The sequence below is a fragment of the Chenopodium quinoa genome, unplaced genomic scaffold (assembly GCF_001683475.1).
Source record: "Chenopodium quinoa cultivar QQ74 unplaced genomic scaffold, ASM168347v1, whole genome shotgun sequence".
Classification (NCBI taxonomy): Eukaryota; Viridiplantae; Streptophyta; class Magnoliopsida; order Caryophyllales; family Amaranthaceae; genus Chenopodium; species Chenopodium quinoa.
The window spans coordinates 3300763-3319840 of record NW_018743977.1 but is presented as its reverse complement, the minus strand read 5'-3'; the positions used below and the strand labels follow the sequence as shown (position 1 = coordinate 3319840).

Below are 19078 nucleotides of genomic sequence, written 5' to 3'. Positions count from 1 at the left end.
AAATTTCCCAACCTACTACTCCCACGTGCCTCCTCTGATCTCCTTCCCATCTCCCTTCTTCGGTCTTCTCTCCTATTCATCTTTTTCAACTCCATTTTTGCTCATAGCTTCTTCTATTCCCATCTCTGCTCTCTCTCCTCTTCATCCATACAACAGTATTGTTGCCAAACTATGGAAAATGAAATATTATCCCCTTAATTATTCCCTCAGTAAATTTAGCCCCATTAAATATTATCCTCTTAATTATTTCATGGAATCCAGGCATGCCCTTAGTGATAACCAATAAAACAGTACCACCTCTATTACCAGATAATTCAACAAAATTAATATTCTAGTCCCTACCAAATAAATAGCTACACTTCCAAAAAAAATACAACCTGGCCTCTAACAAAAAACAGGACCCCCTATCATGAAACAGGGATGAGCACAGAACTGAAGGGAAGTAGACATGTACAAAATTTCTCTCATCAATCTCCATCGAACAAGTTGGTTTGATTTTGATTGAAACCTGAAGGAACTTTTGGCTGTACTTGTAAAAGATTTATGATGTTTTTTCCTTGCTCTGGATACGACTGGCAGAAGTTCTTCAACCATGCAGATGCAGATCTCAGGACACGAACCTCCCCAGCAAGGAGATCTTGCGCCATTTTCTGTCTGATAGCAAACTTCCTACAGTTTCTGGGTTCTAGCATATGCAGTGACTGTAGGTACGATATAAACATAATCAGACAAGGACAATGAAAGTAGAATAGATCAAAAAAAACTTATATCAGAATGCATATGCCATCTATTTATTATTCTAAAATATCATTAATTTCTATCAGTAATTTAAACAAATTAGCCCTGCTATGGCCACACAATTTTTGTTTATAATTCCAGGAGAACCATAATATGTGAAAAAGACAGCATGCTGCAATTCCATTGGAGCTACCCCAGTGCATTGCTAAAGCCAAATAAAATTGACCTTTACGAACAGAAAAGAATCAATTTTGACTTGAGCGTTGAAAAACTAATGATTGGTGTTTACCATTTAGCAAAATACTTCAATAACTATCTACCAAGTTAATTTTAAGCCTGGTGCAGAAGAACTAAGAATAATGTTGCAGAAGGTGATGATAGTTAGTCAACCAGAAGATAATGCCTAATTGAGAGTTCATGTTACTTAAGGGAATTATATCAGATTGGTAAGCCTCGGCAATTCTCACTTCTCAGTCATTTGGTTCTTACCTTAATTGACACATCATATTTCTCAATCAGCTTATTGATTAGCGAGAGCAAAATCTCATGTGCTCGTATCTCCAAGGTCCTATTAACCAAAGGACGCCGTGCTAGACGGCCATCATGTTGAGCAGCTTCGACAACCAAGTCATTTAATTCTGCATGTCAATTACTGATCAAAAAGTGTCTGGAGGACAGAATAATATAATTAACAAATTTGTCAGGCGTGAACACCTAGAAAGTAGATGTGTACAATACCTTGAGAACAGTTACAACACAAGATCCGAGCAAATGCACGAAGTGATTGTGGAATTCCCTTCCCTTTTCCTCTAGACGACCTTACTTCCCTGTAACATGGTAGGTTACAGGGGAAATGCAAATAAGCAACAATAATATATCATTTGATAAACATTCCACATGATGATAGTACATAACCCAAATCAATAATGGAAAAACTGCAAGCTTAGCAGGGTTTTCTTCAAGCTTGGTCAGAGACAATTGGGAATTTAGATAAGAGCAATGAGATGATTTAAGAGCTTAATACCACTTATATACAATAAGTGTCAAAAATGTCAATAGTACCCGTGAAACTATCAGTGAAAAATGTTTATAATCTACTAAATCTAACTTCATATATCTCTAATTGCTACATTCCATTACTTCAGCTATTCAACTAGACTTCTCTTCTAGAACTCGAGCTTATTATAGTCATATACTCATAAGTATGTTGATTGGAAATTGGAACGTTATGGCACATATATATATAAGAAGGGACCAAGAGATTATACATACTTTATCACAAAAGAAGCCCCATAAGGGCTGAAGTTTGCATCCTTGACTTTTGACAAACAATGCTTTTGCAGAATATCCATCTTCATTGCTCGTAGATGATCATTGTAAGGTATATCAACCTGAATGACAACCTGAAAATAATAGGCGTTACACTAGTGCAAATTTCACTTGACAGCATCCTTGCAGTAAAGCATCACAATATTAGGTCCAAATATATGCAACAACATGATAATATCTGGACAAGTAATAAGTACTTTCAACATAAATCTAAGGTGCAGGCCACAATTGCATCAACATAAACTAGGAGACTGTTATGGGTCATATTGTACGACCATTGACCGACGATCAAGATACGCAAGACCAAGTCAAGATGGTTATTAGCGTCTCCTAGAGTCAAGGAGAGAATATTGGCTATCAAGGAGCCAAATAAAGATATTAGGATGAACTAGACCATAATCCAGTCTATATTCATTAGAAGACCAAGCAAAGGGATCATCCACTACTCCAACACCCGAGGAAGCAGTTGAGAGAATCAAGGGAGCATTATGCAACAATCACCTAGAATATCTCAATGCTATGATATACCAAGCCTATAAAAGGGTAGCTATTCCACTTCAAGATAACAATCTATCCTACGCATAATACTACTCCTCCCAATCCTAAATTTTCCTATGATCTAATGTCTTCACCCACCCAGACATTTCACTAAAAAGGCTCTTTACATCTACTATACTTTATCCCAAAAAAGATACTTCAACCATACCAAATAAACCTCCACCTAATTCCCCATATTCCACTTGTACATTCCATTATCCAAACTACTATACTTTAACCACATCTTGCTCCTTAAATACAAGTGCAAAGGCATACTCCCACTATTAGCACGTTAAATACCCACTGCCGTACTACAAAATCAATACTCCCCATTTATTTGTAATTATCTACTTCATATTTTATGCGTATTGTGTACATTTTAATTGTAACATTCGGCTTTATGCCCATATTATAGTGGATTGTTGGACTCATTGCCACCCGCAGTTTTTACCCATCTTCATCGGGGTTTTCCGCATCACCATATCATGTCTTCCCTACCTCTTTTAATTTTTCCATCCTTTACATTCCGCATTCAATGTTCTTTATTTTAATTTAGTTGTTTCGTAGCCCGTATTCCCACGTCAAATCCTAGGTACAAAAATTTAGCATAAACAAAGACTACACAGTTCAAATATTTACAAGGAACAATTGCCAGACTAAAGGCACAAATTGATACTACACTGGGTGACAATTCTATAATACAAAGACAGAATGAAGCATTTCATTGGCATTCACAGGGTAAGAAGACAATGAGCAGATGAAAGCCTGTGAAGCCCTCAATGGCCACCTGACCAGTCAAAGGCAAGAAATCTATACACCATTAATTCATTTCTAGCAATGCCAAAAATGGCGCTGCCTTGAAGCCCTTGCTCTAAAATTTCAGATATGTTTTTCATAGCTCCAAATTATGAGTTTTGGAGTATCCATTGATTCAAAAGTAGGAAGGAGGCTGTGAGGGGTTGGTACAGTATAAAAGAAAACCTAAGACTTTAGTAGCAGGAAACTTGGCTTGGGCATTACTTATAGCAAAATTGGCTTCAATAGCACCAACCATAGGTTGTACAAAAAATAGCACAACCTTGATCGGGTGCACTCTACATCATAAACTATTAAGTTTGGCGCTGAAAATGTCATAAATGACCTTGGAGGCCGGAGATTCTGCCGAAAAAGTGTATTTTTATTATTTTAATATTTTTAACCAATATTCAACCTTTTTTTTAAATTTTCTCTCACCTATATAATTACTTTACTGTACTAGGACATGCCCCGTTTTTTATAATTCACCCATTACCCCAATCAGTAAAATTAATACTACTTCTGAAGAACACCTAGGTGAACGAGGAAGAAGAAGACCAATCCTAAAATCCTAGACAATTAATCGGAAAAAGACATTCTTTAAATTGTACTTTGGTAAATTTTGAACCTGTGTTGAAGTCTTTTTTACATAATTTCATGAAATTAGGTATTAGTTGGTGTTATGATAATTTGTTGAAATTTATATGTTGCTTGGATGAATTTGTATAATTTGTGTCGTTAGATTTCGATTATGAATGCCAATTGTTTGTGGTGTTTGTTTTGTTAGGTTATGGAACGTTTTACTATAAAATTATACCATGGTGATTAACTTTTTGATAAATAGGTGTATGTTGGTGGTTCTACACATTAATGGGATAAATTGACAGTAACTACATGAGATACTCCCTCTGTGTTTAAATAAATGAAACGTTTTGACTTTCTAGAAAGGTTTGTTAAATTTATTAAAATAATAAGTAGTTGGGTATAAGTTGAGGAGTGAGAAGAGAGTAAGGAGTTTTGTAAGGATCATTAGTTAGTAGAACGTTATTAAAAAGTAAATAAAAGAGAAGTTACATAAAAGGAAACGTTTTATTTATTTAAACACGACCGAAAAAGGAAAACATTTCCTTTATTTAAACACGGAGGGAGTATTTTGGTTAAATAAGTTAGAGAAAATTGAAAAAGGGTGAAAATTGGTTATAAATATTAAAAAAAAAAAAAAATTACACTTTTCCCGTTCCCCGGCAACGACGCCATTGTGACGGGGCGTCGAAGAGTCGCACATTCCACACTCAATCAAACACATTTATAAACAAACCCCTCACTAACCAAGCAAAATGATAAGTAAGAGTTCGGTCCACGATGAAAAGAGGTATAATTGCTAAGGATCTTAACGCATAAGCTAACTCGAAGCCTTCAAGTTGGTTGTGTCAAGGTTCATCAAGTAGAACAAGCAAAGGTTTAAATTGATACTCCCTCCATTTCGTAATAATCGCAACGATAGAGAGTGCACATAGATTAAGAAAATATAGAGTAGGCTGGTAGGTTTTAATGAAAAAAGTATGGTTAGTATGAGAGAAATAATAAAAAAAAAAAAGTGTAAGTGGGGTTGGTAGGAGAGAAATAATAAATTATTTGTGAAAGTGGGGTTAGTAGGACAGATAATTAATAAAATAATAGTGGGTCCTTACCAAATAAGGAAGTGTTGCAATTATTATGAAACGGACCTAAAAGGAAAGTGTTGCAATTATTATGAAACAGAGGGAGTAATATGGAAACACTAGGGAATGGGGATCCACTCAACCATGGAAATCAAGCAAAATAGGAACAATATAGGTATAGGTAGCAAAGACTACATGCAAAAATGTAAACTCCTAAACTTAGATCCCTTATTAGTTTAGTTATAGGAGATAATTAATCGTAATGGCAATTAGTAATGATAATCTAAATTCACTTTCCCGTGTCAAACCAAGAATATCATGCCATCATGCTCAAAATAAAGGGTAGCTACTCCTATCAATATAAACAACAAGCAAACTTCATGTAATCAATTTAATCACAAATCAATCACCAAAACTCTTCTCAATTTCACTTAATTAACCATTAGGTTAAACTTCACCCAACCCCTAGCTAGAAAGACTACTCACTACTCATGGTGGAAAGACATGCAAAACAAATAAATTAGAGCCCAAGTTGTTCAACGGATGGATTCAACATGCAACAACAAATAACCAAGATTCAAAGAAGATTTAAGAACTTTAATTTAGAAATAAAACCAGAAAATAACAAGAGAAAAGTGATAGAAACTACTAAGTTGAAGCTTCAATGTTGTCTACAATTGCTGAAAATGAGAAAGAGTCTTGAATCCGGTTCTAATATGATTAATTTTACTAAAATATCCACTAATTTAAAGGTTTAAATTGCTAACTATGAGAAGAACGCTAAAAACTATTCTAATGGCCGCTTGTGCATAAAAATTCTCTTGGGGAAGGGGAGCTCTAGGATCAAAATCGGGAGGAACTCTCACATTAGAAATTAAAGCATTTTTATTAGAAGGACCTCTATTGTTGTTATTGTTCCAATTGCTCTCGGCATTATTGTTCCCTTTTGGTAGTATTGATTTTGATTATCATGATTCCTTTTATTGTTATGGTTATGATTACCATAACCACCTTGTTGGATGTAGTTGCCTTGGACTTTGGTCCCTTTGGCTCCTATTACCCCCTTGGTTTTGGTTATGGTAATCATAATCATTGTTTCTTTGAATATAAAATTTCCCCCATGTCCTCTTTGATTAGGATGTTGATATCTTTGGTAGTCATATCTAGGCCTATTATCATACGATAGAGCTTTGACATGTTCATTATCAAATTCATTACCATCTTCATGTTGAGGCTAGGAATCATATGTGCAAGAAGATGTATAATGACCATAGGAACCACAATTTTCGCAAAAGACACATCCACTAGGCATATTGTTTGAAGTAGAAGTAGAAGCAGATTGGGAGGGACGGTCTTGTTGAGAAGAGGGGGGTTCGAGCTTGGCTCTGATTGATGTCATCTCTTTGCCAAGATTTGCGATTTGTGATGTTGGCGATGGCATTGAGGCGATCAACGGAGTAAACAGCGTTTCCTCCTTTGCTTGGGGGCCTCCCTATCACCTTCTTGCCAATCCATGTAATGCCAAACGACATCTTCGATGATATCCACCACCTCTTCCTCCGTTTTGTGCATTATGGGCCCACCGGCTCCTGCATCCAAGATAGTCTTACCTTAGGTAGTAGGGACTCAAACCCCCATAGAAAATTTGAAGCACTTGGTAGGTGAGGATGCCAAGATGAGGACACTCCTATTGATATTCCTTGTATCTCTCCCATGCTTCATACAAGGTTTCACTAGCCTTTTGCCTAAAGCCTTGGATCAATGCTCTTGAATCGACCGTTTTCTTTTGGTAATATAACCTTTCGATGAAAGTCGTGGTTATTTCATCCCAAGTTCTCAAAGAATTGGACCTCCTTCTCAAGCCACTTGGTAGGTGCAGATGCCAAGATGAGGACACTCCTATTGATATTCCTTATATCTCTCCCATGCTTCATACAAGGTTTCACTAGCCTTTTGCCTAAAGCCTTGGATCAATGCTCTTGATTCGACCGTTTTCTTCGGGGAATATAACCTTCTGATGAAAGCCGTGGTTATTTCATCCCAAGTTTTCAAAGAATTGGTTTGACCTTCTTCTCAAGCCACTCGAGGGATCTTCCTATAAGAGAGAAAGAAAAAAGCTTCATTCTTATAAACTCTTAAAAGACCCATTCACCTTGATCGTGTTGTAGTATTTTTCAAATTCATTCAAGTGTGAAAGAGGCTCTCATGCTTTGCTCCACTGTATTGCCTTCTTTCAATCAAATTTATCATGGCAGCTGAATCTCAAAATCATTAACTGGGGTCGTTGGAGGAGCAATCCCACACGAGGGCTCTTATTGTTTCCCAACTCCTTTAAAGGACTTTATGGTGGCGGTGGTGGATTGGATATTTCTTCTTGTCGTTCCTCGAAATTGCACTCCCTAAATGGGGAAGTATTTAAGGACCTTGGGACAACTCTCCTTCTAAACGTTCATTCAATTTCTGGATCAAATAGTACTAATGTCCTATTATGAACTCTACCCATACACATACACCAAATGCAATTAGTAACAAGGCTACAAGTGTAACAAAAAAGGAATAAACCCTTTTTATGTTTTTTCTAATGGGTGAATTAGACTCAAGCAAATCAATTAACAGTAGCAACAACGCCATTACCTCTTAAGGAGTTGGGAACCCAAGAGCTTATAAAGCCTCGAGTAAGATTGCTCCTCTAACGACCCCAGCCAATGATTTAAAGATTTAACTCGCCATGATAAATTTTATTTAGAGGAGGCAAAACAATGGAGCAAAGCATGAGAGCCCCCTTGCACACTTGAATGAATTTGAAAAATATTGATACACGATAAAGGTGAACGGGGTCTTTCAAGAGTTCGTAACTATGAACCTTTTTCCTTTCTCTCTTATCGGAAGAGCCCTTGAGTGGCTTGAGAAAGTGGTCAAACCTAATTCTTTGAGAACTTGAGATGAAGTAAACACGACTTTGCTCAGAAGGTTTTATTTCCAAAAGAAAACGGTCAAGTCAAGAGCATTGATCCAAGGCTTTAGGCAAAAGGCTAATGAAACCTTGTATGAAGCATGCGAGATATACAAGAAAAATATCAAAGGGAGTGTCCTCATCATGGCATCCCCACCTACCGGGTGCTTCAAATTTTCTATGGGGGCTTAAGTCCATAAGGTAAGACTAGCTTGGATGCGGGAGCCGGTGGGCCCATAATGTACAAAACGAAGGAAGAAGTGGTAGAGATTATTGAAGATGTCGTTAGGCATTACATGGATTAGCAAGAAGGTGATAGGAAGACCCCAAGCAAAGGAGGAAACGCGTTTTACACCGTGATCACCTAAATGCCATAAACAACTTTGACATCCCAAATCGCCAATCTTAACAAAGAGATGACATCAATCAAAGCCAAGCTCGAATCCCCCTCTTCTCAACAAGATCGTCCTACCCAATCTAAGGAGAGAGGTATAAATTCTAACCCTTTTACTTCTACTTCAAACAATACGCCTAGTGGATGTGTCTTTTGCAAAAATTGTAGTTCCTATGATCATGGTACATCTTCTTGCACATATGATTCCCAACCCCAACCTCAATATGAAGATGGTAATAAATTTGAGAATGAAAACATGTCAATGCTCAATCATATGATAATAGGCCTAGATATGACAACCAAAAATATCAATATCCTAATCAAAGAGGACATGGGAGAAACTTTTATGATAAAAGAAACAATGATTATGATTACCATAACCAAAACTAAGAGGGTAATAGGAACCAAAGGGGCTAAAATCCACAAGGCAACTACAACCAACAAAGTTGGTTAACCAAACCATAACAATCAAGGAAATCATGGTAATCAAAATCAATATCACCAAGGGGGGAACAATAATGCTAGGAACAATCGGAACAATAACAATAGAGAATCTTCTCATCAAAATGCTTCAATTTCTAATGTGAGAGGAGTAAGATCATTCTTGGGGCATGTCGGGTTCTATAGGAGACTTGGCAGATGTGATGTCATTTATGACATTTTTTACACCAAACTTAATAGTTTGTGATGTAGATTGCACTCTTGGTTGTGTTATCCTCAATTTTGCCTTACTTATATAAGATGTTTCAAATGACTGTATTCTATATTAAAACCTTCACAATTGCTGCAATTAAATTTCAAGTAGTATGTAATCATAGGCACTAATAATACTCCCTCCGTTTTATTTTGATCTTCTCGATCCAGACACAATTGACAATTTGAAAGAATTTTTTTAATTCCCAATTATACATGATGAAAACATAGTCAAGTGGGGTCTTGTTTGATTCGTTTCAATGAATATTGTAAGATTACAATTTTTACTTTTAATCTCTACTATCACATTATTAAAGATATTAGTATTCAAATATGTGCCTTGACAAACGTGCACTGTCAATACAAGAAGAACAAAAGAAAGCAGAGGGAGAACAAAACAAGGGTAAAAGTGAATGTTTAATTAATTTGACTAGTCCCTATATATGGCTGTTCTTTCAAACATTTATTCATTATACTATTATAGTAAAAATAGAGTATCCCTAAGGATGTTTTATAAAAAAGTAAAAAAAAAAGTGTGTTTGAAAGAAGTGCAGTAAAAAGGCTTAGGATTCTATCTCTAATCAAATCTGAAAACTAACCTGGTCATACAAGTTGAATGGAACTGTAAAACCAAAGTCTAATAGAAGCGCTGAGTTCGGAAACCTTCCATACCGTATCAAAACCTGCAAAATTTGGGACATGTTGTAGTTTATCAGCTCACAAACATTCTATAAACCACAGATATTCAGAAAGTGAAGCAAAGGACTACTGTCCTTTTCAACAGTTTTTTACAAAAACTTGTTACACCCAATATGTTGTGTTACGAGCTCACAAGATAAAACAAGTGTCACCCTATAAGGAAGCCAAAACTTCAATCACTTCAAGTCTTAGTGGAAGTGGGGAATTTAAAGACATACATATAATTTATCGGTTAATGGACAGACTAGTAGAAAAGGATGCAGGAACTATTGAATGAGTTGGAAAAGTGTTGAAAACAATTTGCAAAAGTTCAAAATTTATTATGAGTATCACTAATCTGAGAAAAAAAAAAAAAAAGATAGCAGCAGAAAAAATACTTGGTTTGCAGAGTAAGAAAGCAACAAAGAAAGCTGAGGAGATATATTCAGATTATTCACCAGCTCGATCCAAAGCAAGAAAATTCCAATCCGAAACCAATATATAAAAGTATGAGTACAAATCCGACGAATATTTTTTGAATTCAAATGGGAAGCAGGTTGGATTTGGAGGCAGCATAGAGTCCAACCTAGACCTGAATTTTGAACATAAGATGGGCTTCGAGTTTATTCTATTTATTATTTATTTGGAATATAAAAGCAAAGGATCCAAGAAAACATCTTCCCTAATCAGCCACCAGCTATACAGGATCCAAGAAAACATCTTCCCTAATCAGCCACCACCTATACACTTTGTCGACCTTAGTTAACGACTATCTAAGAATTTTTAGGGAAAAAATTGGGAATGACATCTTTTTGAACATGAATTAGAAACCTAAATTAAAAAGGAAAAAAAAAGGAAAACGAAATTCTACCACAACAGTTGCATTCAATAATCTTAATACCATGCATAACTTTACAAGGCTAAAGGTGCCGATGAAGCCCCAGAAATAGCCACTTTGAGAGAGGCACTATGCAACAGAGAATTATGCAGAGTTGCAGACAGGAATGCTCAAGAAAGAGAAGACATAATACGAACTAATAAAGAGATTCCTTCACCTCTTCACCTGGAGCATAATCTCGATCAGCAATGACCTGAAAGGTCAAAATTAATCATAAAGTAAGAATAGGGAATATCTTTGAGGAGAAGCATAATAAAACATATAGGGATGATAAAAAATGGAGTAATCAAGTAGTAGAAGGCTTATTATACTGAAACTAGAGGTTTGCTCATTTGCAATTTATACTGTATGATCCATCCATTGCATAATCCCTAAAAATCCACAAACTGTTCCAGCTATGAAAATTAAAAAATTTACACTTGGTTGGACTGCAGTCTGCACATCCAATATCCAAATGCCGACGCTATGAGATAAAATGTGCTTCCTCTGTTCACTTTTAGTTGGAACACTTGAAATTTTACACTATTTACATTCTTACAATTAACCTTCTTTATTAATTAACATATTGGGCAAAATATAGTCATGTGGGATCTTGTTAGATTTGTCTCAATTTATATTCATAATATCTAATTTTTATATTTTTTTACTTATCTATATTTTAAGATACGAAGGGTTAAAACTATGCATTGGCAGGCATGAAAAGTAAAGTGCTGCAACTAAAAGTGAACGGAGGAAGTATATCCATGAAGGTAGAGTTAAACTTGTCGATAATTTCCATTCTTGCAGGCTATACACGTTACTCATCAGCCATATAAAAATAACATTTCTCTCTATCCAAACTTTAGTGAATGAGGAACAGAATCCATTAAACAATCTAAATCTCTTTTGAGACTTATTTGGCTCATTAGAAAAGTAAGCTCACCAGGTAACTTGCATAAGACAGTAGACCACCAAATAAAGATCCCATCAAAACTCCAAAAGCAGCTAAAAGTGACAATTAAATACTTTTTGGGATAAAGAACAGCAAGTTATCTATCTAATTTCACTTCACTTATATTAATTTCTTTCGCAAAAGTTCATTCACCAGTCTACTGACAAAAAAAAAAAAAAAAAGAAAGAAAAATTATCAACCAGGTACCTAAAGGAATATCAGAGGTGGAGATCAGAAAGAAACTACTAGATAAAAAAAGAAATCTTAATGTTTAAATTGAAAAGAAGTATATACCCAACGAAGGACCACGTTAAGGAATCAAGAGAGCATATGAGCTCTAAATAGGACAACAGTGCAAGTTGAAACTGTGTGATTACTATATAAAGCATAATCTTAAATTGTACAATCAAGCAAACAAGAAGTCATGTCTAGGTAAATTTAAAAAAGTCCTACCTCTGATACTCTATCTTTTACATCACATAATACAACGGAGTCGGAGGTTCCATCATGATTTAAAAAGTCTGCAAATGGAATCTGCAGAAAACCTTTAGTAATTTTGAGAGATGGTATCAAGACTAAGATGGATGATACATACATATAATTTGCATAAGTACTTGAATCTTGAATTACTTGAGTGACTATACCAGCGATTGTCCCTTCATGCTTTCCCAAGCTCGAGATGCAACTGAAAGTTTGCAATTTACAAAAATGGCATCAAGCTCGAGATGCAGATCTTTGTGGCTTGTTCGAGCTGTTCAACAGCCACATGCATAATGCATTGCCAAAAGATACATTATTGCTACATAAACATCTAAATAAATGACTAACAATTTTTATTCTGTTGAACTTTAAACAATGAATTCTACAACATACTTTATACCTCGTAATAAATTTTTAACATGATAGTGTCAACAGTAAAACTGAGTGATACATTATTTTCACAAAACTACGCAACAGTGCTATTATCAGTTTATCTGTTAATCACAGCAAAGGGAGATATAAGGCAAGCAGTAACTTATTTGAATATATCCACATACCTATACCGTAGGCATGTTTGAAGCTGTCAAATTGAACATCCTCAAATGCATTAGGAAAGTGGTCAAAAACCTGAATCGTATATATATTAAATAAATCCTTCCCTAACAATGGGTCATATGTGATGCAAATTGACAGAATAAAAGCAAATATGGAGAACATGCCAAGGACACAGGTAATATCATCCTATGCAAACATTATATCACCTCGTTTTTGTGTTCTAATCACTTTCCATTTAGGTCAAATTATTTATGTACTCGCATCTACTTTATTCCATTTTGAAAAACACCCTTCACTATTTACCCCTCTTACCCCACAACATTTACAACTTTCTTACACCAACCCACATTTTTAATTCCATCTCTCATACTCTACACTTATTTTCTCAAACCCAATCACAATTTTCGAAGTTTCTTAATTCTTTTAAGTACGATAACGATAACAGAGTAGAGTAAAAACCGAAGGTATTATAAGTCCTATATTAATATTAATAAGTATCAAATATACTCATCTCCCTAAGGCAGTAAATTGCCAGACTGTAAATGATCTTGTAAATTGCAAAACATACTATAATCTTCAATTAAATCCTGATTGGTGACCAATCTCAAGCCTACTAGCGTAAAAACCATTCATAAAAATAATAATAAACCTAATAAAAAAGAAAACGCTTACTGGTTTGATGACCAAATAGTCTTGTCTAATTTGAGCCTCATGGTTAATTGTTTCCTGGTACACTGAACTTTGTCGTATCATCTCTAGTTCTGTTTCACTCCAAAATATCTACGAAATGAAAAAAAAATTAAAATATATATTACATTCTGCATTCAGTATAACTCAGATCATCCACAGGGTGGTTTGGGGGGGGGGGGGAGATGTACTATACAACATGGCCAACCTACCAATAGTAATCAATTATGTACTTTCACACAATCTTAAACACGCGCGCGCACACACACACACACATATGTGTATTTAGAAAGATGGAGAAGCATTGTAGGCAATACTACAAAATTTGATTGCTAAATGAAGTCAACATGTTTTAAGTAGGGCATAATTGCCTAATCTTTTCATAAGATGAATGTGGCGAGATGCGTATGTTGCGATGGATGTGTGTCCATACAAGAAAGGATCGATTAAGAGAGGTAGGAGACACCTAAGAAAACTTGGAAGAGGTTATTGAGAGTGATATAAGTGCTTTGGGGATTGAGGAAAATATGGTGTTGGATAGCGGTGTGAAGGGAGAAAATTCACATCAACAACGTGTCATGATTGTATATATCCTTTTTAAATTTATCTTTGTATTTACTTTAATTATTTTACACCATTCATGTTTTATGAACTACGGAGTATATTTCTTTCCTTTGCTAAAGTTTCCCAAACCTTAATGTTTTTTACAACAACGTTTATACCGCTCCTTTAAATCTTTCTTAAATTTTATTCTTGGTCTTCTTATATAACTCATGTGGTATAGATCAGGCCTCAAACATATGCCTAAGAGAAGAAATTGGAGTCAAAGGCAGGGTGAACACTTACGAGCATTAAATTAGTGGTTTAAGGGGATGGCCAGATGCCGATATAAGGAATCCTATTTTTACATTGTTCATTTTATTTAAAATTTGATTTGAAAAGGCATAGCTTTAGAAACTGATTGACAAGAGATATTTCTTGAAAACAAGTGTAAGATTCAACATAGTTACGGGCTTCACAAAGACATTTATTAAAAAAAAAAAAAAGGAACGAAGCCCAAACACAATGCCTCAAAAAAATAAAAATTAAAAATTAAATCAAATATCATCTGGAGCATACCCAACTACCCAACTGAATGTAAACATTGGCTTGTTGCGCATCAAGGCATCAATTTCAGTAATGTAATTAATTGGACCGCGTTACTTTGTAGTTGCTCAAATAAGGTGATATTGTCAGACAATGATTGACACCTCCAACAATCACATATACCAAAATAGGTAGGTTTCCTTTTTTCAAAAAAAAAATCACATAAAATAAAAGGTGAACTAATAATGCCTAAATTTTCAACCCATGCTGATACAACAAATCCAATCCAATTGTTATATATACACGAAAAACACAATTGACTAGTAAACAACAGAACCACCCCCTGTTGGCTGATAACAAAATACATAATCACAAGAAAACGCTCCTACAAGATTACAAGTTGTCAAGTTAAGAATGTACATAATACGATACACCATATTTTTTTGTCAAATGGTGCAACAAATTATATGAAACACAACAAAGATGCAAAAGAACAGGGATTCAAGGTAGAATAAACAATAAAGTGCTCTTCACAAGGCAGCATAACCCAAAAATAAAAAATAACAAATCCAAGAGAAAGAAATGAAATTACCGTACTATTCAGCTCTCCATTATGAGGAAGACAAGAGATGTAAGGAGCCCATTCAGAACTCTACCAGGAAAAAAAGAACAAAAAATATCATATCAAACACCAACTTGCATTAACTAACTTTTAAACATTAAAAGATAATTCTTCATCCCTGAACTCATTATTTGGATATTAAGCCATACCTGACCTTTTTTCTGCTCAGCTAGAATGACTACTGCAAGTTTTGCAACAGTCCCTACTGTATTAGAGACCAAGGGCTTGATTTCAGGAAGGATGTCATCAGGAGATATTTGCTGTCAGTTCAAAAGTGACAGGATCTTGAGAAAATTTAGTTAATAGTATCCTGGACGTAATACAACTCCCTCCACAACATTTACCACTATAAAAGGAACTTTCAAAAGGCAGTCCCCAGCTTGTATGCTCTTACAAGCAAACAACGACCTACAAAGGAGAGAAGGGAAAAAAAAAAAAAAAAAAAACCGATTACAATGTGAAAATCATTTCCTCCTAGACAGAATAAAGTATCAACCAGCCTTATCATCCCCTAAGTTAAACCACACAATTTGTTTTTATTTAACTTGAAAGCTAAGAGCAACCACATCCATTGTGCAGATTTATACCATTTTATGAAATTCTGGCAAAAGAACTTTATACCATTAACCACACTCGTGGAATAAAATTATACCATGCCATTGTATTTATTAATGAAATTCTAGCAATCCATGGTATGAAATTATGAATTGCTCCCTGGTCTGTATGGAAGTGGGCTTGTTGTGTAGTTTGTGCCCAAAATTCTTTTATTTTTCACATTGAAGATGGGTCAAAAACGAGTTTTTGGTAACCCGCACTTCAAAATACGATATTTTGAAGTTTGGAATTCAGTAAAAGCAGCCAGCAGGTAGCATGCGGCCCACTCCTGCGTCACGTATCCCCTTGTTAGGGCTCAAAATTACACTTGTTCATATAGCTTAGTGTTGATATGAAATTATGAATTTTACAAAATTTCACGTGCACAATATATAAAAGAGTAAATCTAACATGGTAACTTATACAGGGTGCCCAGACCCAATATTGCACAAGTTAATAATTTTCTTGTAAAAGGTGGTGGTTGTTTGGATACATAAAATAGTAACTTTAACGCCATGTCCTCTCCATCAAAATTTACTGGAGATAAAATCTTTTTATTGATTTAATTGATTGCAACTGATTATTTACTAATCATTACTTACTTTCTACTTATTGGCACTGATTTTTACTGATTGATCAGTATGTTTTGTCCTATGAAGTTGCTATCTTCAGTGAAAAATAATATGTTATTGATTTGAACTCATTTTTACAAATTAAAACTTATCTTTACTAATCAACACTGATTCTGATCATAAATCGTTTTTTGTACTGAATATTATATATTGGGTGAAGAGAGCCTAAGACGGCCACTACCAAACATAGAAAGATTAACTTATATATACACGGTGCAGATAATTATCATTGTGCACCCAATGCACGAAAGATGAGCTGCATTTGTTTTAAATTCTTTTATCAGTACTATCAGTAGCATATGCCAGTATTCTCAGCCCAAAAAATTCGATTTCCCTCTTACTCCTATCTTTCATAAAACCAATGAACGAACTTGAAGACAAGGGACACCCCCGGTGAACCTAAAATCCGAATTCTTCTTCTTCACTTTCCAATTTCCATCCGTAACAATTACAATTAAACAAGATGAATTCCGAAAATTCCACTACCATCAACTCATTTTCCTAAACAATTAAACAAAATAATTCAAACATTTCTCGAAAACTACTTCATATAAATAATTACTCCTTTCGCCTCCCAGACAAGATTTTTAAAGCAGTCTATATCAAATTCAGAACAACTTCAAATCATAACACATACAATTTTACTAAATCAGCCATGAAAAAGTTGAGAAGAAAGAAAAATGAACCTTCCAAAATCAGATATTCCTATCGAAAGAACTTGAGAAATCTGAACTCCAGCCTTTTTCTCCAACCACGGCAAAAAATCATCGCAATCTTCGTCTCTACACCTCGAAACCTATCAAATTGTAAATATCAAAATTCGGAAAAATTAAGTGTTAATTATTCAGATCGAAATCTGGAAATTGTAAGTAGAAAATTCAAATGAAGTCGAAAATTGGAAGAAAGAGATGACGAACCTTTAAGCTGTGACGTGATACGCAGTGCTGAAATTTGAAGAGAAGAAGATGAGGAGAAAGAGTGAGAATTGAACGTGGAAAATAGGAGAAATTCAGCGCTCGCGTAAATGAAAGCATGTCAGTTAAAGTGTACTAGCCGTTTACTCCACAGTCTGCCCGTGCTATTTATAGGGTGAGCACCCGATCAGATATCCGATAGGTATTGTTAGACCATCTTCATTGTCACTTCTCAATTTAGCAGTGAAATCTAATTTTTTAATGGAGAGATTCTCTAAAATATATTATAATATTGATAAGGGCCCACATTTTTTGTCAAATGAGATTTAATGTTGGGTATCTAAATTTAGCAACTTTCTTTTGGAATTGCTAACTTTAGATACCAACTTATTGGTATACTTTGTAAAAAATACTCTCTCCTAAAAAAACTCCCTCAAGTCTCACCATTGGAGATGATCTTAGAATATACTAGTTGTGGCATCACGCGTGTTGCGCGCGATACCCCAATTTATCGTAATTTCTTTATTGTAATTAATGATAAAGTTTTGAAAAAAAAAATTAATGATAAAGTTGATTTAATTTAAGTATCTTGATTATAGTTAGAAAAGTTTAAGACTAATTTGTATTCGCAGCATATGTATGTGATACACTACTTTTGTATGAATGTAAATATTAGATCATTTTTCAATTTACATATACAAAGTATATCACTAATTAATCAAGTTAGAAAGCAAAAACATCTCTAATCATAAACACAATAAACTCTTAGTTTTGAAAGGTTGATAATATTGTAAAAGCCTTATCTATTCCCTCTTTCATTTCAAAGTATTGATATTAAAAAAAATGGAGGAAGTCTTATTATAAGATAGAATTGTGCAATAACTTGTCTTCTTACCTTTTTTACTTTCGACATTTCCTTTCTCCCCATTTATTTTCCAAATCCTTTTTTCCACTTTCCACTTAAAATCTTCGGATTTTTCATGAAATACCACTGAGTTTTTCCAAAATTCACCATATACCACACAAAATTTTTTAATTCACCAAATACCATTTGAGTTACTGTACGTTAACACAGAATGCCATTAATGGTAACTGTTGTTAGTCTGCCGTTTGGGGTAAATTACTAATTCACCATATACCATTATTTTACTTTTGTTTGCATGATATACCATTTTTTTTAAAATATAGCCGTTGAACAGTTATGACGGCTAGTTTGTGTATATAAATGTAGTTCTTCACGTACCAAGGCACACCTTTAATAGCATTTGCAAAGATGTCCACAAACTCGAGATCATCATCATTATCGTCTTCTTTCGGTTCTTCGTATGTAAGGGTGCCAAACAAAACATGTTGTTGTGGTAGGAAGTTTGCAATAAGAAGCTCTGATTCGGCAAAAAATCCACAAAGGTTGTACTATAAGTGTGATGTATGTGATACATTCAGATGGTGCAAGGGCAATGTGGGTCAAAATGTCCCGTGGGGTTATGAAAATCAAAGCAGGGGAGGGATAGACACGCATGGAAGTGAGATCGTGTTGAAGCAAGAGTTGAAGGAGTTGAAGAAAAGAGTAGCAAAACAGCAAAAGATAGTAAATGTAGCAATAAAAATAGGAGCAATTATGTTTATGGTTTTTGTATTTGTAGCCTTGAAATGAAAAATGTTAGACAAAAAATTTCATTGCTTAAATAAGTTGCACTTGAATTGCTAACATTGTTTGTTAAAAGAATATGCCTACATAATTTCAGTACTTGCATTACATAGCTAGGAATTGTGAGAAACAAAAGAAGTGCCAAAAAAACCAAGTAGTTAACATTTTTGTTCACATACAACTTGACACTGAAGATTCAAAAGTGTTCACCAAAAAATTACAAATGAAGCCTAGCTTCAAGAATGCTAAGTAC

General features: G+C 34.8%; 1 protein-coding gene across 2 annotated transcripts; it reads right to left on the bottom strand.

Moving 5' to 3' along the window:
- Positions 1–214: 214 nt before the first annotated feature.
- On the bottom strand, positions 215–17337 carry LOC110689804 (ribosomal lysine N-methyltransferase 4-like). 2 transcript variants are annotated; one of them, XM_021866612.1, is made up of 15 exons: positions 17181–17337; positions 16950–17059; positions 15382–15445; positions 15187–15297; positions 15008–15067; positions 13315–13422; positions 12645–12714; positions 12252–12358; positions 12061–12141; positions 10834–10869; positions 9700–9783; positions 2011–2141; positions 1477–1565; positions 1228–1376; positions 215–701 (listed from the first exon to the last, which is right to left on the bottom strand). In XM_021866612.1, the coding sequence occupies exons 1-15, from the start codon at positions 17295–17297 to the stop codon at positions 468–470; spliced, it is 1551 nt and encodes a 516-aa protein (XP_021722304.1). In that variant the 5' UTR covers positions 17298–17337; the 3' UTR covers positions 215–467. The 2 variants fall into 2 exon arrangements, with proteins under 2 accessions (XP_021722304.1, XP_021722305.1); XM_021866613.1 differs by having other exon boundaries at positions 12252–12292.
- Positions 17338–19078: the final 1741 nt, after the last annotated feature.